This window comes from Echinops telfairi, unplaced genomic scaffold, assembly GCF_000313985.2.
Source record: "Echinops telfairi isolate 266 unplaced genomic scaffold, ASM31398v2 ScPeMD7_2291;HRSCAF=2852, whole genome shotgun sequence".
Classification (NCBI taxonomy): domain Eukaryota; kingdom Metazoa; phylum Chordata; class Mammalia; order Afrosoricida; family Tenrecidae; genus Echinops; species Echinops telfairi.
Window position 1 is genome coordinate 20,990,841 of NW_022106189.1, and position 23,204 is coordinate 21,014,044.

Consider the following 23,204-nt stretch of genomic DNA (forward strand, 5'->3'; position numbering starts at 1 on the left):
CCACAGGCAACCCTTGAGAAATTGCAGAGGGATCTACTGCACAAGCTACTCAAGGGCAGGGCCCCTGGAGAATCCCGCTAGGGAATGTTTGCACGGTCCCCTTGGTTCCTGGTCCCCATAACAGACTGTCCTCTCCTGGTTGAAGGCAATCGTGGACGAGTTTGAAGACTCTGAGCTGCTTCTGCGGGTGCACGCCCAACAGGTCCGCTGCAAGTCGGGGAACAAGTTCTTCTCCTTGCCTTTGAAGTGAGCACTGCCAGGGAGAGGAAGCAGCGCTGACATCCTTGCCTCCCCCCAGGAGGCCCCCTCACTCTGCCTGGCAGGAGGGCAGCCTCTTTGTGCACCTGTGTCATGGTCATTCTCCAAAACTTCCAGTAGAGGGCAGCCTGGGCTTCCTAGTGCCTGTTCTGTAGTGATGCCACACAAAAATGGGTCACCTGGTGAGCCCACCCAAACTCTGGACCAGGCTCTCTCTAACCTCGCGGCCTGCCAGCTGTTGGCATTTTGATGCAGTTGGTCTCCAACCAGCAGGGCTTCCTCCTTCGAGCCTGGCTAGTCCCTGCTCACGCCATGCTGGGACCCAGGGTGCCACAGGGTCCTGTCCCTAGTCCCGTGTTCACGGTAGCACATTGGTCCTGTCCTGTGGCGGCCGGTAGTGTGGTGCTTTTCTTCTCGCCCTCCTGCACCCTCCTGAGGCCAGTTCTGGGCAGACAGAGGCACAGGCCACTTATGTTAGTCCATATCTGAGTCCCCCGTCCTCCCTCCCACGAGCCCCAGCCCGGCACCTGCCCTAGCAGGGAGACCAGAGCAGATGCTTCATCCCTCCTGGCTGGGGGCTGACAGCCAGGTCACCAGTGCCTGGACTGCCGGCTGCCCAGGCCGCCTCCTCCCCACTGCCTGTCTGCCACTGCGGGGTGGGTTTTTACAGTAAGCCCTCACAGGGCAGGCAGAGGACCACACCTGTCCAATTGTCATCTGGACTTCTGGTGACGATGAAGAGGGGTGGGTTTTTTTTTCCTTTGGGGGGATTATATATATGTGTGTAAATTGTACTTTTTAACTGTGTTCAACAAATAAAATGTCCCGTGGTGGACTACCCCTGGACAAGGACTAGCTGACTTTGCTGTACCCCCACCCTGTCCATCTGTGTTTCACTTAGGGCAGCTCAAAAGCCTCTGTTTTGACTTCTAAGGTAGGCTTGAGAGGCATTCACGATGCCCTCAGGAAACAAGGGTGGTGTCACCCAGCCGTCACTTCCCATCGCTTCCCATCCTTGCCCTGGCCACGGCCCCCAGGCACTGTGATTAGCCCCCACACTGCATTGATCTGATTCTACTCCAGGTGCTGCTTCTGGATGCAGAGGCCAAAGGGGAGCGGTTCGGCATCCTCCCTGTCTTATATGGGCCATGCAGCCAGCCAGGCCCTGGAGCAGGTAGTCGGAGGATCAGACTTGAAGAAGAATGTCCATGCCCAACGTCAGTGCCAATCAGGCAGAAGCATGCACACACACACACACACACACACACACACACACACACACTTTTCTGTCAGTTCCAATTTCCAGATGGAAATTCAGCCAACAGCAAGGCAGGTTGAATTTCCTCATTGGGGCCACAAGCCTGCCTTCAGGGTGTGCTGTAGTCCCACCGGGAGCAATAAGGGAGGAGGCGAGGGGAGGGCAAGGAGGAGACCTACTGGACGGCTAGTGTGGGAGTGAATGGCGTGGAGAGCCTGTCTGTGCTGGGTGGGGAGTGGTAGTACAGCAACTGAGAAATGGCCAAGATCAATAGCCAGCTCTCCCACGAAGAGTGGAAGGTGGTGATAGAGGAAGGAAATAGGCAATTCACCGAGGGGGAGGGTGGTGGGTGGGCGGGCTTGGCCAGTGCCCAGGCCTGAGCAGGCCTCTGAGGACCCACTGGGCGGCAGGCGTGCCCGCTGACAGAGCAGAAGCAGCGGCAGCTCTTCCATAAGAGGAGATGTACTCCTGGGTGACAGCCCGAGGAGACTCCTCACTGCCCAGCAGACGGGGAAGTCCTGGGGTGGGGGCCACCCCTCAGCAGGCTGGCGTGTAGTGCAGGAATGTGCTCCCTGGGGGCCGATCCCACCGAGCAGAGCACAGTCAGCACATCTGGCCTGCTGTCCTCAGATGTTCCCCGCAGGGTAGGCGAATGATCATCTCTTGGCCTGTTTGGCCAATTTCCACCTGGCACTCCCCATTCTCACCACATGCCTCTGCAGACCACCCCAGCTTTGTTTCCAAGGGAGAGGGAAATTACCCTGCCGGCCCACCCGAGTGTTTATCCCTCCTCTTCCTCTTGGCACTGAGAGCTCAAGGACTCTTCTCCTTTGATGGTGTGCCTGCAGGGGGCAGCCTTGAGGGCCTGGCTCCAATCCATGGCACCTTTCCTTCTCTGAACAAACGAAGGAACGAACGGACCAGGGACCCCAGCTGCTACTCCCAGGCCCCCAAGCCAACCTACCCACTGCTATCAAGTCCATGGGACTCCCATCAACCCTAGAGGGCAGGGTTTCCAAGGCTGTCTGTCTTCAAGGGAGTAAAACAGTCCCTTTCTCTCGCAGAGTGAACTGGTGGGGTTTGAACGGCCAACCTTGCCATTAACCGTCCAACACAATGCCACCAGGGCTGCTCCTACCTGGACCAGAACCCTCCTTTTCAAATAAGGAAACAAGCCCAAGGAGAAAGACCTTGCTCAAGATTCCATAGGACAGGGACCTAGTGACCTGGTATCTACTCTAGATCTTTCCACACAACTGCTCACCCCAGTCAAGGTGTCAACCAAAGTGGCCTGGAAGTGGACAAGATCCTGGCTCCAAGCGGAGAAGTGGGGAGGGACGAGAATGTGGGGTGGAAGGAAAATGGGTCATGTTGGGAGCTGGTTGGTGGACAGCTCAGAGAGCATGCCTCTCAGTCTGGCCGTACCCCTTCGGACCTGGAGTCGGTCAACCCTGAGAAACACGCGGATGGCACACAGGCCTCAGGCCCACCCTGGCACCCAGAAGGCCACTTACTCAGTATAGGATTTGCCCCAGGAGAGGAACTGGCTACTGAGGGAAAACAATGACTGCTGTTGACTTTCCTGAGTTCCTCTCCTCACCAAGTGCCCTCAAAATCCAGCCCGTGCAAAAAATAAATAAATAAACACCCAGCCCGTGTGAGAACCACAAAAACTTTGTGGGGAACAATGGAAATAAAATATACTGAGGTGGGGGGGTTTGGGGGGAGAGGGGGTTAGTGGGAGGACCTCTTTGAAGCCCCCCTCATACTGCGAAAGTTTGCAAGATGTCAACTGAGTAGAGAAACTTGCTCATTTGAAATTGTGACCAGACGTCCCGCTTTTGGCGGGACTGTCCCGATTTTTAACAATTTTTCCCACGGCGTTTTAAAAAATTCCCGATTTATGGAAAGAATGCACGACAAGCTAAGGAACGGGGGAAGAACAGGAAGGGAATACAGTATACGGTTTTCGGCTGCCATGTATTTCGCCAGGATATGAGTTTTATATCAAGAACATCCCACCCCCGTCAATGGTGTCCCGCTTTAACAATGTTAAAATCTGGTCACCTTACGGGGCATTTCTGACAACCACTGCATATTTCCCAAAGCAAGTTTCAAAATAACAGAATCTCCGCCGTGCTCCTGGCAACAGGCACGCCCCCGGCTCTTTTCTCTGGGCCTAGCAGGTCTGAGAAAAACGCTCTGATTTCCGGAGGAGGCGTGGCCGGCTGTGAAAACCGCCCGCAGGTAAGAAAAACTCCCTCTTCCGGCCCCGCCCACCTCCTCCACTGGGACTCGCCTCCTGGATCCCTCCACCGGGCCCCACCTCTGGACCCCGGGCTCGGCCTCTTGCAACCGTAGCAACCTGCTTCTCAAATCATTCCCACGTTAGAATTACATCTAGCACAATAAGCCCTGTGCGCCCGCCTGCTCAGGCACCTACTGGGTGCTAGGCCTGAGCCAGAAGTCGTGCCTCACCCTCGCCGCAGCCCTTCGTCCCCCATCCGAAGGAAGTTGCCCGTGTCCACACTGCAAGTGGCGAACACGAGTGCCTCCTGCAACCTGTACTCTGGCGGCTTGCGCTTAGAGGCCACCAAGCCCCACCAAGCCCCTGGCTTTGCGTCGAAAAAGTCAGCGAAGGCCCAAAGACACTCAAAAGAAGTCTAGAGCCATCCATTTCTATTTATTACTGAACAAGACACGTGGGTCTACCCAACGCGCCCTCCCTCCCCCACCCCCGCAGCCTCAGTAGCCCTGGACCAGATAGGAGAAGGAATCTTCACTCCTCCCCAGCAAGGAGACCTGCCCTTCCTCGCCGCTCACCATCTCTCCACGGGGGGTCGGGATGGACGTTACCCCAAGAAACAAGGTTGGGGGAACGGAAAGGAGGGCTTCAGAGGCCACAGAGTAGCACCTGCTACTAAGCAGCCTCCGGCTGCGGGATCGCCCCGGCCCCGGGGCACCACCCCGGACCCCGCCCCGCAGGGCCTCGCCTGCCTGGCCCTTTAAAAAGCGACTTGCGGAGGGCTGGGAGCGCTTGGAGTCCAGCTGAACTGGCGAGGGACGTCGGCCGCCCCCTCCCAGACTGGCGCGCTCGCTCCGCTTTAGACTGCGCGGGCGGCGACTCCGGCCTGGTCGGCGCTGTGGCCACCGGAGCCCCCGGCAGGAGGCGCGCGGAGAAGGCACGGACAGAAGGAACCAGGCGAGGAGGGCGGGGGGCGCCACGGAACCAGGAGGCCGAAGCGCTGAGCCAGACAAAGGCTGCGGAGTTGCGCTTGCTCTCGGGAACCGGACCCCCGCCTCCGGTCGCCAAGACTGCAGAGCCCCGCGGCGGGCAGCTCCGCGGGTCCGTTCCGCGCTCCCACACCTCCCTGCCCGCTTCTTCCCGGACTTGGGAATTTGCCCAAGGGGCCTAAGCGGCGGCGGCGGAGGGGGCTGGGAGCGCGAGGTCCGCCGCGCGCTCGCCTGCCCGCAGGGTTTGCAGCAAGTTTCTGAACCCTGCGGGGGACCCCAGCGTGCAGGGCCGGGCGTCGAGAGCATGGGCAGAGACCGGGGCGCGTACGGGCGGCCGAGCTGGACGGACAGCCCCCACGGTGGCCGGGAGGCGGCGGCCCAGCCACTGCTGATTCTGCTCGTGCTTCTGGGCTGCCTGGGCCGCGACACACTGGCGGAGGGCACTGAAGTCAATGCCGAGGTAAGGACCTCCGCCTGGCCCAGGCTGGGGTGCAGTGGGGCGTGCGTGCCCGCAGCCTGGGCCATGGAGGTGGCCGGAGACAAGCACCCTTGTCCGATGGTGCGGGGCAGGGGGTGTAGGGAAGGAAAGGGGACCAGGCCACCTGTCCCTCTCAGGCTCGACCTTTTGCGACGCACCCCTTTCCAAGCCATGGAGGGCACAGAACTTGAGCCAGCGTTCCGTTCCTACAGCTGCGTCCTGGGCACTGACCCAGCCCGAGTAGAGAGAGTAGTTCCCACCACCCCTAGTCCTTGCTGCTCCTCCTTATTTCTCCAGGTGACTGACTGCCGGTGTGCTGTGACAGTCCTTATAAGTGGGGGGGGTGTTGGAGGGGGTGCTACTAGAGCTGAGTGGACACCTGCAGAGCAGTATACCCCACACACACACACCAGAGGAGTCCCTGGTCTGGGTGGCCAGATGGGCGGTGGGAGTGTGTGTACAGCCAAGGCTCGGGGAAGCTTTGGCTGCTTTCTTGAGCTCTTGTGTGAGGGCTGCAGCGCAGGGGACAGGGCAGAATCCAAGGGAAAGACCCTACTCCCGAAGTACTTCCTCCGGCCCAGTGCCCCTACTCAAAGCCCAAGTTGGACAGGCCGCATCCCTCTCCCTCTTGAAGTCCCCATAGGACCCTTCTCTGTATCTGGCCCTCGGGTGACCAGGTGGGACTTCCTGGTGCAGAGCTGGGTCTGGTCAATGCCCCTGCCTCAGAGGGGCCGATCAGCTCCTTCTTGCCCAGCAGGGATAGTGAGGGTGCCTGCTCCTTCACCTCAGAGCAAAAGCAGTGCCCATTCGCCCCTTGACTTCCAAGAACCAGCTTTCTGCTCTGGAGAGGCTGGATTGAAGGAGGGTCTGAGCCACGCCCTTGAGCCCTTGAGCCCTTGAGCCTCCTCTGCAGGAGGCTACGGCCGACCACCAGGCACTCCTGGCTCTGCCAACCCAGGGTCTGCCTGGAGCTTCTGCCTCTTGGGCTGCCCGCCTGAGTGCTTTTTCTATTTGCAGCCCAACAGGGGCTCCCTCCCATCGCCCAGCGGGTTCTCCACCTCCACAGCAGCCTGGGGGATTTTTTTCCACTGGAAGCCTGCAGGTCCCGCCCTACTTTAATAAAAGCCTGGAGGAAGAGCAGGGAATCCCTCAGGGCTCAGTTATGTTGTCTTCCCAGGCAATTCCTCACCTACCCAGCTTTCTGCATGCTCTAGGCCAGTCCCGCCCATATGGCCCACTAAGATCCCAGCTCAGGCCTGGGGGCTGCTGCTGACAAGGAACTATGGTGGCAGAGTGGGTTACGTGTTGAGCTACTGATTACAAGGTCACAAGTTCAAACGCACCAGACACTGCAAAGGAGAAAGATGACGTTTTCTGTTGCTGTGAAGGTTTACAGCTTCAGAAAGGGGCTATGCGTCAGAATCATCTAAATGGCAGGGAGGTTTTATAGGTTTGTTTCTTGTTAACTGCCCACGGGGATTCCCACTCAGCCCAGGCCCCAGGTGCCGGGCAGAAAGAGCCCTGTGGGCCCATACTCTAGAGCAGAGTACCAGGGATTCAAGTGACCCCTGAGGACTTCTGAGCTACTTAGGGTGGGCTCTCCGAACCCGTGGCCAGCAGGTCCATTCCAACCCCTTCCAAGAGAGAGCAGTTTGGCCCGACGGGAAAACTGTCCGTCTGAACAGGAACACGTGGCCATTCTCCCCCCAGGAGAAGCTGCTGGGTTCGTCCCAGCCACCTTTTGGTTAGCAGCCGAGCCATGAGCCTCGGCACCTCCAGGGCTCCTGCATAGCTACAGACAGGAGCAGTTCGAACCATACACTGGAGTTGAGTGGCCATGCATTATGAATTGGCACCTTAGACAGCACCTAGGAGTCGGGGGCGTGGGGGCAGGGGGAAGCGCACTGGGACCTGGGCTGGGTGGGGTGGGGTGGGGGGAAGGCTTCGTGTGCTCTTATTTGCTCCTGCCCCTCCCAGCTAGCCCCCATCTGGACTCTCCTCTCATGGCAGCCTGGATCTCTGGGGCTGAGAGCCCTGGTAGTGTAGGAATGTAGCCCAGAGCCAGTGGAACAAGCCAGGGACTCCCACGGCATCCAACCCCCTCCTAAGGGAAAACTCAAGTTGGGTTGGGGCTGAGACTGGGGCTGGAAGAGATTCTTGAAGGTTGGAAGCCAGGGTAGGTGGGCAGTTGCCCGGTAGCTGCCCCAGCCCTTTGGAGCCTGCCAGCCCAGCTGTCAGGGGCTGAGGGGGAACTGTCCTGGTTCCGTGTGCAAGGAACGACCTCGGGGACTCTGCAAAGGGCTCTGGGGGTCACCTGACAGTCCCACAGCTCCAAACATGGTGAGACCCTCCATGAGCAGCCAGGCAAGGGAGCCAAGGGAGCCCCTCCCCCACTACCACCCCCCTCTCCTGCCCCGCCCAGGTAGAAACCACAATGGCCTCATCCAGGTAAGGACATATTAGCAAGAGGGATCAACTCCCTGGAGGAAGGACAAGTTTGGTAGTGGGGCAGCCACAGACAGGAAGATACTCAAATGACATGGATGGTCACAGTGGCCACAGCAGTGGCTTCATGAGTAGCAACACCTGTGAGGATGGCGCAGGACCAGACGGTGCTGCATTATGGCCTCTCCATGTAAAAAGAATCGGGGAGCATGTGTAGGTGCCAGGAGCCAGAAGACACCTGCACCCCACCAGGTTTGAACCTGGAAAAGGCTGTGGAAGCCACCCCTGAGCCACTTGGCCTTGTACCATTCATTCCTTGCCAGGTCAGGTACCCCATTCCGAGCTCAGGGAGAGGAAGGGCCCAGCATCCAAGATAGGTCTTCAGGTGTGAAGTCTCCATCTCCCAATTTAGAGCCCCCAGCCCCACTCCCACCCCTCCCAAATGGAGGAAGGCAGGCCTAATCTCTCCTGCAGAGCCCCGGATCCTGCCTGAGTTACCACCTGGAGCACCTGCCTACCCTCTTCCAGTGTCCATCCTTCTCTTTCTGGCCACGACCCCAGGAATGCCTAGAGACCAGGTCACAGGGGAACCAGCCCCTCTAAGAGCGTAGCACAGATTCTGCAGCTCCAGGGCAGAGCATCTGAAAGTAGCAACTCGGCCTGGATCTTAGTCTGCAACTGGGGGTGGCGGGAAATGAACAGGAAGACCCCAGCTCACCAATAAGATAGACAGGCCAAGGCCTGGGGACCTGCCCAGCCACTCTTGGGGATGCCCCATATCTTACTGGGCCAGCTGGTTTCTGAACCAGCTGTGCTGACCCTCCCGGGGTCAAACTCCAGCCGCATGTGCAGTGCTCCCCCTCATGGTGCTTAGGAAGCACTTGGCAAATGCTCTTGGGCAAGTCACTGACTGCACCGCAGTTTACCCTGCCTGTCGCTTCTGTTTCCTGGTGTATGGTGAAAAGGCAGTGGCCGACTGCTGAGATGAAGAACCCTGGTGACACAGTGGTTGTGCGTTCGGCTGCCATCCACAAGGTCAGCAGTTGGAAACCACCAGCTGCTCCTGGAGAGAAAGACGGGCCTTTCTCCTCCTGTCTAGAGTGACAGTCTCAGAAACCCACAGGGCCAGGTCTGCCCTGTCCTAGAGGGAGGCTGTGAGTTGGCATGGACATAATCGATGTGAATTTGGTTTTTGGTCTCACTGGTCACCAGGGACTTCAGCTGTGGGGAGCACAGATTAAATGCCCTGGCACTCAGGCCTGCCCTAGCCTTCTTGCAGTTATCCCTGGTCACCAGCCCCGTCAAGGAGGTGCTGTTGTTACCCCATTTTACAGAAGAGGAAACAGACCTACAGGGGAGAGAAATCGGCCCAGAACAACAGAGCTAGGTTTGAACCCAGATTTGCCTGCCTTGGAACTCGGGAGCCCAGCCCCCATGCTGGGCCAGAGGCTGCAGCTCTGTGGAAGTTCCCCTGGCAGGAGCCTGCTGGGCATGGGCCAGGTAGAGAGGCGGTGTCAGAGGTGGAGCTAGAATTGCCCTTAGTCCAGTCCCAGAGGCTTCCCCAAACCCTCCGCCCCCACATGCCCATCCAGCCACCCAGGTTCTTCTCTGTGGGCACACCCACCTAGGCAGTAACACCTGTACTGGGTTTCCAGGTGAGGCCCCAAGGCTGGCAAATGAAGGGCTCTCTTGCCCCGCCCTGCCCATCCACTGACCAGAGGATTTTCCAGGTTGAGGATTGCAGGGGCGGGACCTGAGGGTCAGGTAGAGAGGAGACTGAAGGCCGAAACTGGCCTTCCTCCTCCTTCCTGCTTCCTGGGCTAGGTGCCTGTCCCCCACGCCTACCAGCCGTCCCCACCTCCCAGAAGTCCCTTCCCCCACCTGCAGCTCTGTAAATAAAGCTGGTGGCTGGAGGGTGGGGCCTCCTCCCTAGGAATGGGACACAGGCACAGACTTAATACCCAAGGAGCAGGTCCCCAGCAGTGACTCACCCTTGCCTGGCTCAACTGCCCCGACTTCACTGGAGGCGGCCAGTGATCATTTTGGTCAGTGCTTGACCCCATCTTTGACTGCATGACTGTATGTGGACATGCGGTTAGGACCAGGGCCAGCTGTCTCTGGGGACGAGCGTGGAAGGCCCAGAGCACCCATCTCTGGTCTCTGAAGGGAGCATAGTGCAGCTGCCCAGGTCCTTGCCTGGCCGTGGCACACGGAGGCCTCACTGAGGTAGCTGACCTGACCTACGGAGGCCCTTCCAGCTCTAGGCGGAGGACTCTGCCACTTGCTCAGGGACTCCAGGCTGGTAGGTGGGCTCTGATGCCCTGCATGGGGTGGCCAGCGGGACTGGCTCCCTGTACAGCTGGGCGGGCAGTGCAGAGCCCTGGAGGCCGTGGCCTGCTCCCATAAGCCCTCAGTCGTGGCATGCGGGCATAGGGAGGACCGAGCGCACAGCAGCCAGGGAAGGTCTGGGTTTGGCCCCTTGCTGGCCATCTTGACAGGGCTCCTTTTGTGTCTGGCTGGCGGCCCTGCCCGGGGCCATGGGGGGAGCTGGGCAGGCACAAGCAAAGCAGCGTGTCCTTATCACAGAGCAGAGTCTGATAGGGCGGGGATGGGGGGTTGGCGTGTCAACCTAGCTGAGCCCGGAGCAGCTGGCTGTGGTGGCCCTGGCGGGGGCTGGCCTCTTCTGACTGCAGGCACAGCCGCTGAATACACCCCATCGATCTGGCGGCGGTTCCTCCTCAGGAGCCGGCTCCCTCTGGGCCAGCCTTGGCGGCACTGACTCAGCCCGCGGTCCTGGGAGACCCAGCTGAACATGCTGGGTGTGGGCAGCATCTGGAGACCCAGCCCCGGGCAGAAAAAGCCTCGACCCCCCTCAGCGCTGCCAACCCTCTGCCCTGGGCTCGCCCAAACCAGTTGGGTAGCCACGGGGGGCCACCGCCTTCTGAACTTTGCTCCCTATAAAACGAGGATGGGAATGCGTTGCCATTGTAGGCATGATGGTGAGCATGGAAGGACCCCAGGTGGTGGAGCACTGGTTAAAGCACTCTGCTGGTACCACAAGGCCAGTGGTTCAAACTCACTGGCAGGCGGGCCTGTGAGACCCTGGACCGTCTCAGAGACCCTGGCGGGGCAGCTCTCCTCTTTCCCGTGGGCTCGCAAGGAGTGGGAGGGCATTCGGTGGTCTTGAGCGTCACAGTGGCCCAGCACGTAGCTGCTAGCAGAAAGGTTTCCGGTTTGAACCTCCCAACCCTTCGAGAGAGAAAGATGTGGCATTCCGCGTCCTTAAGATTTCAGCCTTAGAAGCAAACGCTGTAGAGCAGTTCTTCAGCCTCTTGGGGGAAGGGGACGACCGGAATCCCCCAGAGACCAGATGAGGCTCAGTTTCTCCATCTATGAGACTAAAGATCACATCTACTTATGTAATGGACCTGCGTCCCTGTCTCCATGCCTGGGGCCATTCGCCAGAACCATCCTGGAGAAATACTCCCAAGGGGTTGCATCTGAAACGCTAGAAGAGCCAAGACCCAGGGGGCCGGGAGGGGCAGGGTCTCTGGTAGCCACTCCCCACCCTGGGCTGCAGGTGGGAGGAGCCTCCTCTGACCCCCTTTTCTTCCGGACCTTCGTCCCCACTCGAGGAGCAAACCAAGTGCTGGTTCAAATCCTCCCCATCCCTGCCCCTCACTGACCTCAGAGCCTCAGTTTCCCCACCAGAGATGCAGTTCCACCAGCGTGGCTCATCCCACCTGTGTCAGGGACAGCCCTTCCATAGAAACAGCAGGGACTGGAACACAGACCCTCCCCCTGGGACTGGGAGCTGCACCCCTCGTGGGCCTGGCTTCCTCCCTGCACCTGCCTCATGCACCTGTGCACCCCACCCAGCACCGGGCCTGCGCCGCACTGTGGTAGGGTCAAGGACACGCCTTCCTGGACACTGGGGAATGGAAAGGCCCTTCTCAGGCCTGGGCAGGGGCTGCGGGGGCAGTGAGGGCTGCCACCACCAGAGCAGATTGCCTGCTGCTTGGCGCTCAGCCACCCTGAACGGCGCTGGCCAGTCAAGCCGCCTCCAGCAGCCTCGTCGCTCTGTCACATGAAGGCCTGGCTGGCCGGTGGGTGCCAAGGCCGTTTGTGCTTCCCACCGCCACCCCCACCCCGTCCACCTGGCACAGCCTCTGGCTCTGCTCCCCCACTGACTGGCTGTGAAGCTTAGTCACAGGAGGCAGAGGAGGGTTCAAAGCTTGGCTGAGGCTGACAAGGAAGATCTCTGAATCCTGAACCTGGGGGGGGGGGGGGGGACGGGACACATGAAGGAGGGTCCACAGGCCCTGAACTGCTGACCTAACCCCGTCTGCCCAGCTCAAGAGCTATCCACTGCAGACAGCCTAGCTGCCCTCCTCAGGGCCCCTGCCTGAGCTGCCTCCTCTCCTCCCCCTCCCAGGAGCTCTGCAGACACAGCTGATCAGCCCCTCGGTGGCCTGTGACTGCGCTCCCAGGATATTTTTACCTTATGCAAATAGGGGGTGTAGAGGTGCCCTCTTCTGTCAGCAGCCAGCGCCCCTCACTTCTCCCCGTGCTGGCCACATGGCATCTGTAGGAATACCATTTCCATTAAGGGTGACAGTCCCCCCAGTCCCCATATCTCAGGGGGAGGGAGGCGGTTTCCCTTCCTAGGCATGTTCCCAGTGCCCGGAGGAGCTGCGGGAAGGAGGCCCTGGGCCAGAGAGGTTAGGAAGGTGGGTGAGAAGGCCAGGAGCCCAGGCCCATCCCTGCTGCTGTCCTGAGACAGCCTCATCTCTGTCCGCCTGCCTCTCTAACCTCATGCCATTAATAATGCCTCGATTGAGCACCTGCCCTGCCCAAAGCTTGTGCAAATGGCCTGTACGCGACACCTAATCTAAAGGTCAGTCATTGGCCCTCTCTCCGCAGTGCTGTGGAAGAAAAGCCTGGTGGCTTGCTCTGTAAAGGCTACAGCCCAGGCAATGCCACGGAGCATGCTCGGTGGCCGTGAGCTGCAGTAGGCCCGATGACCACAGGGGTGGGCGTCCCTGTGCTGTTCCCCCATGTCACCCTGAGATGCCGGGGTAGGGGCGGGGCATGGCAGAACACAGTCCCCACTGTCCCGAGGACAGACTGAGGCACCGGGTGCTGGGCGGGCACACAGTCACACCTCGGGAATGGCTGGTCTGAGCCTTGTCCCCAGTCAGCCCTGACTGTGTCGGAGCGGTGGATGTCTCAGTCAGTGACGTGCAGGCCTCGTGGCTCTGTGGGGGTTGACAGTTGTGGCTGGACACCGGGCTCCAAGCTGGCAGCTTATCTGCCCTGCCCTGCTGGGATTGGCAGCCAGGGACCAGGCCAGATGCCAGGCTGCCTCTCGGATGGCACTGACAAAGCAGGTACTGGGGCATTGGATGCGCCGTTAGTGGCAGACAGATATGAGGTCGCGGCCGGCCAATCGGAGCAGCCACCGAGATGCCCTAGCATCCTGGCTTGTAGGCTGTGGCTGTGCAGCCCTTGCAGTCCTGGGCCCCTACGTTCGAGCCCCCAGGGACCCAGGGTATGCAAAGAAAGGGCAGAAGGCTCCTCTTGCATGTGGCCAAGTCCCATAGCAGCTCCCGGTGTCTGCTGATCAGCTTCTCGGGACAGCAGAGCGCCCTTCTCACCACAGTCCTACCTGATTCATTAGGGCCCTGAGGGGAATCCCCCCTCCACAGGGACCCCAACAGTCTCCCAATGTGAATACACAGGGAGATTGGAGGTCCAGGTACCTCAACAGTAGCAGCTGGCATGGTGCCGGACAGTGAGTGCTCAGAAAGCTTTGCTAGGCTGGGTGGATGGGCCCACAGGGTTGGCGGGTGTTTGGATGGGTGGGGTTAATAGAGGACTTCGTGTTTGGATGGGTTTGTGGGTAGATGGGTAGGTGGGTTGGTGGATAGATGGAATGGTGGGTGGGTGAATGGACAGATTGGGGTGGGGTGGGCAGATGAGTTGGTAGATGGAAGGGGGGTAAAGTAGGTGAGCAGGTGGATGAACAAGCGGGCTGGTGGATGGACAGGTGGGTGAGTGATGACTGTGTGGATAGATGGATGGGTGGAATGGAGGGTACGTGGTGGATGAACGACTGTGGATGGACAAGCGGGCTGGTGGATGGTGAGTTCAGACTGATTCAGGCAGCCCCGCTCAGCCCGAGAGGGTGCCAGGGACATGAGTCCTGGACAGGGTAAGAAATCCTCTCCCAGAACAGAGGCAGCAGCAAAACCCTGTGCTGTTGACTCCAGCTCCTGGTGGCCCGGAGTAGAACAGCTTCAGGGGGGTTTCTTGACCACAATAGTCCAGGGCTGCCATAATCATAGCTGAGTGCCCGCCCTTTGTCTGCAGCACACGGGTGAATTTGAAACGGCCAGCCTTCAGGTCAGCTGCACTTAAGGTTTGCACCACTCAGCTGTGACAAGTGATAGATAAGCTAAGGGAATGAGGAGGGAGGGCTAGACCGGTGAACAGGGTCAAGGAAGGCCTCTCAGATAAGGTGGAAACAGAGACCTGAAGACAATGGGCCGAACTGATGAATGCAAAGGCCCCCCGCCAGAGGCAAGGGTATGCCTGGTGGGATGGGGGCGGCTGATGGGGACCCTGTCACGCCTGTTAGAATCGGCTTGTAGGGGCAGACTGAGCAGCTCTGACTTGGAAGGTCCTTTGACGTGGCCCTTACTGCAAGAACTGCCTGGCAGGGCCCTGGCGGCAGGGAGAGTCAAGAGGCTCCCCCAACCTTTGGGGCTACGTCAGGGTGACGGTGGGGCAGGCCTTGCCAAGGATGCTGAGCTGTGTGTGGCTTCTCCCGTTGCAGAACTGGCTGCGGCTCTATGGTTACCTGCCGCAGCCCAACCACCACATGTCCACCATGCGCTCCGCCCAGATCCTGGCCTCCGCCCTTGCTGAGATGCAGCGCTTCTACGGGATCCCGGTCACCGGGGTGCTGGATGAAGAGACCAAGATGTGAGTCCTGCCCCTGGGCCCCTGCCAGGCCCTGCAGCCACCTGCCCTGAGCTTGGTGTGTGGAAGGAAATCCCGAGATGGGCATGGCCTAGATCACAGTGGGGCCTCTGTGCAGGGCTCACGGGTTGGCAGTGGCTCCCTGCAGCCTGAGGGGAAAGCTCCTAGGCCGCCTCCAGCTGAGGCCAGAAAGAGTGCAGGGCTCACCTAGTGGTGTCTGTCATGGTGTGACAGTGGGGTGGGGTGGCTCATGTGTCCCAAATCTAAACAGGTGAAGGGACCCCTCCTGTCCTCAATAAAGAGTGCACAAAGCATGATGTATGCAGCCTTGGGCATCATCCCCCATGCTGGGCAGGAGGGCCTCCCTTTTACTCGGCCAATGCTGGGCACTGCTGCTGCTCCTCTGCCACGCACCCATTTTACAGATGAGGAAGCACAAGTTTAGAGTTTCCCCACACACCCCCCCAAAGGAGGGGCAGCTCTGAGGCCTGAGGCAGGGTGACGTGGGGAGTAGAAGGTAGACTGCCTGGGGGAGGCTGAACCTGCCTGGGGGCAGGGATGGCGGGTGGAGGCGCTCAGCTCACACCTTGTGCCTGTGCACCAGGTGGATGAAACGGCCCCGCTGTGGGGTGCCTGACCAGTTTGGGGTGCGTGTAAAAGCCAACCTGAGGCGGCGGCGGAAGCGCTATGCCCTCACCGGGAGGAAGTGGAACACCTATCACCTGACTTTCAGGTAAGAGGCCAGCTGCCCAAGGAGGGGCAATCCCAGAGTCTTCGCCCCCTCCCCTTTGGGGCTGAGGCCCCAGCTCCCAGCTGTGGTGTCTGAAGGGCCTTCCTTTCCCAGCAGCAGTCCCGCATGGGACCCACACCCTCCCAGTCTCTCCCTTATGAGGTCAGGGGTCTGGCAGCTGCCTGTCAGTGTCCCCTACTCCAGGCAGGATAAAGTTCTGTACTGTCTAACCTTGAGGTAAGGCTTTGGGGTTTGGGGTCTTTTTTGTAAGGCATAGGGTCCTCTCCCCACACTTAGTCCATCTATCTGTGTGCCGAGCAAATGCTCTGAGAAGTCAGACCAGAGGAGGAGCGTGGCACCAGACGTGGAGGAAGGCTCTTTTATAACCCGCAATGTGCAGAGGACACAGACTCGCTTGCTGAAAGCAAAGAGGACCTTTGATGAAGTTCAAAGATACCAGCTCTCTCTGGATTATACTTCTCAGAAATTGGCACAGCTGGGCCAATTCAGCATGATAAACGGAGGAGAGATTGACATCCACGATTTCATTTTGGATCCACAGTCAACGCTCATGGAAGCGGCTGCCAAGGAATCCAAAGATGTAAGAACAAAGGTGTCAATTTTACAACCAGGGAGCCCACTGCCTGGGCCACTTCAGTCACCTCATGTGCACATGAAAACTGAACGAGGAATCAGGCAGACTGGGAAGGACAGGTGTGTGTGAATGCAAACCTGCCTGAGAAGTACAGCCTGAGCATTCCTTACAAGCCAGGCTGGTGAGATTTCGTCTCGCATACTTTAGACATGCTATCAGGAAGGGCCCGTCCCTCAAGAAGGTCATCGCGCTTCGTCAAGTCTCGAAAGCTCACTGCCATCCAGTCTATTCTGACTTGCAGGGACCCCTCGGGCAGGGGTCAATCTTCACAGGAGCAGAAAGCCTCGTCTTTCTCCCATAGAATGGCTGCTGGGTCCAAACCGCTGACCATGTGGTTAGCAACCCAGCGCATAGCCACTGTGTCACCAGGGTTCATTTAGTAACATAGAGGATCGGCAAAAGGCCGATCCTCAACAAGACGGATTGACGACATGGCTGCCACATGGACTCCATGGTCAGGTGACGCAGGACGGGGAGTGCTTCCTGCCGGTATTCTCGTGCCCGTGAGGTGACAGGGGCTCAAAGGCTTCTCAGAGCAGCTGCACGGTATAGCTGGTACGGCTGCCTTTGTGCTGTGACCAGAGGCAGCCACCAGCGTGCAGAGCGGAAAACTGCTCCATGCCACCGCTTCCGGGCTGTGAACTTGGGCGGCAGATTGCTAGACCCTTCTGTGCCCGAGCTCAAACTGCCCACAGTGTGTGTGAGCCATGGAGTGCCACAGCACCACGAGGAGGAGCACTCGTTCCCGAGGAGGGACATGAGGGACGAGGCGGTGCGGGGCCAGACCAGAGCTGAACACAGAGAGTTTCCAATGGCTTTGAAAATGAGATCAGCCTGCCCTTCTTCTGAGAGCCCTGAACTGCCGACCTGGTTAGCAGTTGGAGCTGCCCAGGTGGCCTGGTTACATGGGCAACACCCATCAATATCCACCCTTAGTGACTTGGATGTGATATTGACGGAACTGGCATAGCAACCCAGTTCTGGATGATGTCACTGAATAAGGTTGTACTGTAGCAAATGATGACACTGGGGGGTAGGTGGTGGACCGCTAACCATACAGTCGGCAGTTCAAATCCACCAGCTGCTTCAAGGGACAAAGATGAGGCAGTCTCAGAAACCATATATATAGGATCTCTATGGGTCAGAATTGATTCGAGGGCAGTGTTTTCTTTGTTTTGTTTTGTTTTTGCGGGGTCGGGTAGGAGTGATAGGTGGCAAATATGTTTCTTTTCATTTATGTTAGTGTTAGACGTTCAGTTAAAAAAAAAAACAGTAAGAAAAAGGCTAGAAAATGAAATGTGTAGGGCTCAGGTTTGGAAAACTCAGACCAAGAAGTCCTGAGTGTGGGGCCCTGAAGTCTGACAGGCTGAGCTTAAGTCTTGTTCTCACATTGTCCGTGTGACCTTGAGTTGGGGCTTGTCTCTCTGACCTCTGTAGAAGGGCAGGGAGGGAGATGGGAGCCCCGGATGAAGCCAGTGGTGTCAAACTCAGGGAGCCGAGCCTGGCACCCTCACTCGCCTCCCCATCCGCCCGCAGCATCCAGAACTACACCGAGAAGGTGGGCTGGCACCACTCCATGGAGGCCGTGCGCAGGGCCTTCCGTGTGTGGGAGCAGGTCACGCCGCTGGTCTTCCAGGAGGTGCCCTATGAGGACATCCGGCTGCGGCGGCAGAAGGAGGCCGACATCATGATACTCTTCGCCTCCGGCTTCCACGGCGACAGCTCGCCCTTTGACGGCATGGGTGGCTTTCTGGCCCACGCCTACTTCCCTGGCCCTGGCATGGGCGGTGACACCCATTTTGATGCGGATGAGCCCTGGACCATCTCCAACACTGATGTGCACAGTGAGGACAACTGTCCAGGGGGTGGCTTGGGCCGGGGGCAGCCCTGGGGCAGGGAGGGCGCAGCTGGGAGGCTGCGGGGTGGGGAGGGGAGAGCTCAGCTGGCCCCTGTCTCTGGAGCAGGGAGCTTGTCCCGGGCCCTTCTGGCACCGTGTTCAAGGAGTAGTAGGAAAGGGAAGGGGTTATCATATTAGTTTCTCACCTGGGGGGTGCCTTGTGGCCAAGGTCAGGGGAACTCAGTCACTTCCGAGGCGCACGCAAGGCTCTCTGGGGGGACTGGGTCCCTGGACGGGCCGCCACTGACCCCGCCACTTGTGGCCACCATAGAAAACAACCTCTTCCTGGTGGCGGTGCATGAGCTGGGCCATGCACTGGGGCTGGAACACTCCAACGACCCCCTGGCCATCATGGCGCCTTTCTACCAGTGGATGGACACGGACAACTTCCGGCTGCCCGAGGACGACCTCCAGGGTATCCAGCAGCTCTACGGTGAGTGGTGGGCCCGGCACGCTGCTCCCAGCCAGCCCCCAATCCCGCCCTGTGGATGAGACCCAGGCCCAGGCTGGCCCACATCACACAGTGGGTAGGTAGTGAGGCTGGAAATCAAGCCCAGGCTGGCCCCAGGGCCTGGCCCTCCCCATGGCTCCAGGGTGGGCCCTTGGTCTCCCTGACCAAGCATGACCCAGGGTCCCTTGGACCCTGCCTTCTCAGTGCCCCACAGGCCTGCCCCTGTCACAGCCAAGTGCTGATGCTTCCTCCTTTCCAAATGGCTCCAAGGCAGGTGTGCCCATCACGGCCCCACCCAAGAATACCTCTAGGGAAGAGGCAGCCCGGGCCCTTGCTGACACCTCCTCACAGGGGGGTGGAGAGGGCACATGGCAGAGTGCCACATTCTGTGCCCTTTGAGCACTCTGCTTCCTGGAGTCCCCTGAGAGGCAGGTCCCCGAGGGGAGGTAGAGACAGCATTGGGTGCAGAGGTTCATGTCCAGGCCCAGGGTGGGGCCGTGGGAGGAACTGTATGAGGAAGATGGTAGGGGAGGCTGTCTGTGTGGACTGACAGGGCCTCCCACCTAGGACAGTTCAGGCTCTCCAGGCTGGTGGTCCCTTGGGCCCAAGGTTCTAGGCGGGACCTGGTTGGATTCTAGGGCTGCCCCCTCATCTCCTGTTTTTACCTGCAGGCACTCCAGATGGTCGGCCACAGCCCACCCGACCCCTCCCGACACCGCAGCGGCCAGGTCAGCCAGACCACCGGCCTCCACGACCCCCACAGCCGGCTCCCCCAGCCCATCCCCGAGCCACTGAGCGGCCCCACCAGTACGGCCCCGACATCTGCGATGGGGACTTTGACACCGTGGCCATGCTGCGTGGGGAGATGTTTGTGTTCAAGGTCTGGCCCTGGCCCTGCCCCTGCCTCCCCTGTCCACTTTGCCCAGGGATCAGGCAGGAGACCACCCACTATCCTCCAAATGCCTTACCTCACCTGAGAGCATGAGGGGCTGGCCCCAGGTCTCACAGCAAGCCCCCCTGCCCTTGGCACCTCACTGGCCTCCCCTGGGCCCACCCTGACCCGGGCAGGGGGAGAGGCCGGGGCTCTCACTTACACAAAGCCGCCCTGCAGGGCCTCTGGTTCTGGCGGGTCCGGCACAACCGCGTCCTAGACAACTACCCCATGCCCATCGGCCACTTCTGGCGCGGCCTGCCCGGGGACATCAGCGCTGCCTATGAGCGCCACGACGGGCGTTTTGTCTTCTTCAAAGGTGAGCTGGGGCAGCATTCCTGGCCTGGCCTGTGGCCCAGCCTGCTGGCTCCTGCCCTCATGTGGTGGGCTCACACTGGGTAGTGAGCGGGACTGGGCAGAAGACAGTGTGGGCGACCACCTAGCACCCTGGAGCCAAAAGCTGCTCTGATGGAGCAAGTGCCTATCCCTGCCCTGGGCTCTGTCTCCTTTCCCTCCTTCTTTGTCACATGACCTCCTGTTTTGCCTCATCCTGGCTGCCTCCTACAGCCCCTTGCTCAGCAAGGTGGGTATTCTGAGCCTGCCCTGGGACAGAGACCTCAGCACCCCCTACCAGCCGCCGCCCCTCCAGGTGTCTCCCTGGAGAAGTCCACCACGGAAGTCCCTGGGACCTTGCCGCTGTGTCCCCAGCCTTGATGACCTGCACCTGGTCAAGGCAGGCACTCCCCGAAGACAGGGCTGGGCCCACACTGAAAGTCCCTGGGGCTCAGCCAGGGCTCTCTGGCCTCTCTGCGGAGGGCTGAGAGCAGGTGTGAACAGGTGTCTGGCGTGCCTGTGAGTGAGCGTGTCGCAGGAGTCTGATGCCTGTGTGTATGAGGCACGATTTGATCCGAAAGTCACCTTGAGTGTGTGGATGTCACTTGCACCGGGCCGCGAGTGTGTGGTCAGGAGGGCAGTGGACGCGAATGGCTCTGTGGGCCACCAAACATTCCCTGTGTCCCCTCCTCACCCAGACCCTTGAGTCCCTGACCCATCCTTACACCGCCTCTGGCCCCTCTCCACAGGGGACCGCTACTGGCTCTTCCGAGAAGCGAACCTGGAGCCCGGCTACCCACAGCCACTAACCAGCTACGGTGTGGGCATCCCCTACGACCGTATCGACACGGCCATCTGGTGGGAGCCCACAGGCCACACCTTCTTTTTCCAAGAGGACAGGTGAGCAGTATGCTCCCCCCACCCCCACCCCATAGAGGAACCAAGCCCTCAGCGGGCCCCAGAAAGAACCTGACCCCCCATGGAGAGTGGGTACTGGTCCAAGGCGGGTTCCTAGGTCTACAACAAAGAAACAAACTCACTGCCACATCAAGCCGATGCTTACTCGTAGCGACCCTGTAGCACTAGGTTTGCAGGTTTCCGAGACGGGAACTCTACGAGAGTAGAAAACCTATTTCTTCTTCAGAGTGGCTGGTGGTTTCCACCTGCTGACCGTGCAGTTTTCAGCCCAGCGCACAACCACTGCGCCACCAGGGCTCGGTTCCTAGGTCCACAGCTGCATGCTTTTGCTGCAGGTACTGGCGCTTCAACGAGGAGACGCAGCACGTAGACCCTGGCTACCCCAAGCCCATCAGTGTCTGGCAAGGGGTCCCTGTGAACCCCAAGGGGGCCTTCCTGAGCAACGACGCAGGTACTGAACCCCCACATACCCACTCGCAAGAGGACAGGCAAGGCTTGTTCAAGGTCATCTTCATTGCATGGGCTTCAAGGATGGGCACATGCGTGACAGGCTCTGAGCTGGGCAGGTCTCAAGCCTGACCTCTCGACCCCTTTGCCAATGGACAAACTGAGTCAAGCAGCGTCAGGAACTTGCCCTTGACCCACACAGCTACTAGGAAGGCATGAAGCTCAGAGTCCAATCCAGGGCAGCAACCCTAGGGGCAGATTAGAGAGCCCTGTGGGCCAACCTGGCTCCGAGAGGGGCAGAGGAGGCTTCCAGAGTGGCCCAGAGAGCAGCAAGCAGCTGTGACCCCACTGCATTTTGCCAGACTTGGGGTCCCCTGCTTGTTCCCAGGAATCTGCTTTGTCTCATGGGCTCTGTTAAGGGGTCCCACCCACCCTTCAGCTGCTCCAAACCCACATACCCAGCACAGACCACCCCACTCCTGGATTCCCACGGGCCCTCCCAGTGCCGGAACACGGTCACAGGCCAAGGCAGGGCGAGACACCACTCCAGGTGCACTGTGAGATGTTTGTGTGGCTCTGACCAAGGCACTGGCCTCTCTCGTGTTGGTAAAGCCACGCCCAGGATGGAAATGCTGGCTTGGGTCTGGGTTACCCTGTCTCTCTGGGCCAAGAAGCCTGGGATTCAAGTTGTGGCCGTGATCCGAGCCTTGCCTCTCTGAGGCTCAGCCTGATGCTTCTGAATGAGGGTGGGGGGCAGGGTTTCTAGATGCTCCGATGCAGGTGAGCGTGTGTTCACCGCAGCCCTCTGGCACATTCTGGGGCGCTCGGAGTGCCTCTGTCTGACCCCGCCCCTTCCCCCACCCACCTCTGCAGCCCACACCTACTTCTACAAAGGCACCAAATACTGGAAGTTCGACAACGAGCGCCTGCGAATGGATCCCGGGTACCCCAAGTCCATCCTGCGGGACTTCATGGGCTGTCAGGAGCCCGTGGTGGAGCCGGGATCCCGATGGCCGGACGTGGCCCGCCCGCCCTTCAACCCCAATGAGGGTGCAGAGCCTGGGGTGGGTGGTGACGGCGGAGAAGCAGGACCCGGCCCAGATGGCGGCGAGGCGGGGCCCGACAAGGACGAGGGCAGCCGCGTGGTGGTGCAGATGGATAACGTGGCGCGGACGGTGAACTTGGTGATGGTGCTGGTGCCGCTGCTGCTACTGCTCGGCATCCTGGGCCTGGCCTTCGCGCTGGTGCACCTGCAGCGCAAGGGCGCTCCACGCATGCTCCTCTACTGCAAGCGCTCCCTGCAGGAGTGGGTCTGAGTGCCCGCGCGAATACTCCCCTGGTGCTAGCGTCCCGGTAGGGCAGAGCCTGCAGTTGAGGTGGCTCTATCGAGCCACCCAGCAAGAGCCTCAATGTCTCCTCCGCCCCTGGGTGGGGCCTCTGGATGGTTACACAGCCCCTCGCCAACCCTGACACTACTTTTCTTTTTTTGCACATTAATTGAGCATACTTTACTGAACAGGGGTGTTGCCTTCAGGGCAGAACATTTGGAGTTGGATAGGAAATGTGGCCTCAAAGGTGGGAGCCCCCAACCCGAGTTTGGAGGGACTGAAAGCCCCAGTGGGGATCCCGGGAAAGCCAGGGAGGCCAGGGCTGGCCCAGTTGTTCTGCAGACTGCCTTTCCTCCTGCCTTAGAACGAGCTTTTCTCAGGGGGGGGGGGGGTGGGGGGTGCGAGTGTGAGGGGACTGATGGGTAGTGGTCGCTGAGCCCTCCAGCCCACCTCAACAGCCCCACAACCCAGGGGCCTTGTGCCTATGAAACCACCCCACCCCACCCCGCCCGCTGAGGGGCCAGCGGCTCCCAAGGACCCCTTGGGCCACACCTCTGTTCCTCTCTGGAGAAGGGGCCCTGGGCTTGCCCTACCAAGGACCAAAGGGGGTCTGCTAAGGCCCCTCCCTCAAGAGGTGGCACCTGGTCCCACCAGGCTGGACTTCAGGCTCCTCATGGACTTTTCTGAGCTATGCCTCACCTGGACCCCTTCCTGAGACTCCCACCCACACCCGTGCTTAGGGGTCCCGGCTCCACCAGCATCCGTCTCCAGCTGCTTGTGTCCCTAGCCCCTTAGGGTGGACAGACGGATGTTACAAAGGCCCACAGCCCACCAAACACTAAAGATTCCTCCCCAGG

The 23,204-nt window shown here is 59.7% G+C and overlaps 2 protein-coding genes across 2 annotated transcripts in view; both read left to right on the top strand.

The window, feature by feature from the left end:
* USB1 (U6 snRNA biogenesis phosphodiesterase 1) overlaps nt 1-1,104 on the top strand; it is a 15,862-nt gene extending 14,758 nt beyond the window's left edge. Inside the window, exon 7 of the mRNA XM_004704639.2 lies at nt 146-1,104. Coding sequence (XP_004704696.1) covers nt 146-250 — 105 coding nt within the window. The 3' untranslated portion in view covers nt 251-1,104. The remainder of the gene's footprint in view (nt 1-145) is intronic.
* A 3,935-nt stretch (nt 1,105-5,039) lies between these two features.
* On the top strand, nt 5,040-22,723 carry MMP15 (matrix metallopeptidase 15). Its single transcript, XM_004704638.2, has 10 exons — nt 5,040-5,210; nt 14,512-14,660; nt 15,262-15,390; nt 17,579-17,886; nt 18,211-18,372; nt 19,062-19,270; nt 19,502-19,640; nt 20,404-20,554; nt 20,908-21,023; nt 21,893-22,723. The coding sequence occupies exons 1-10, from the start codon at nt 5,055-5,057 to the stop codon at nt 22,333-22,335; spliced, it is 1,962 nt and encodes a 653-aa protein (XP_004704695.1). The 5' UTR covers nt 5,040-5,054; the 3' UTR covers nt 22,336-22,723.
* The last annotated feature ends 481 nt before the right edge of the window (nt 22,724-23,204 follow it).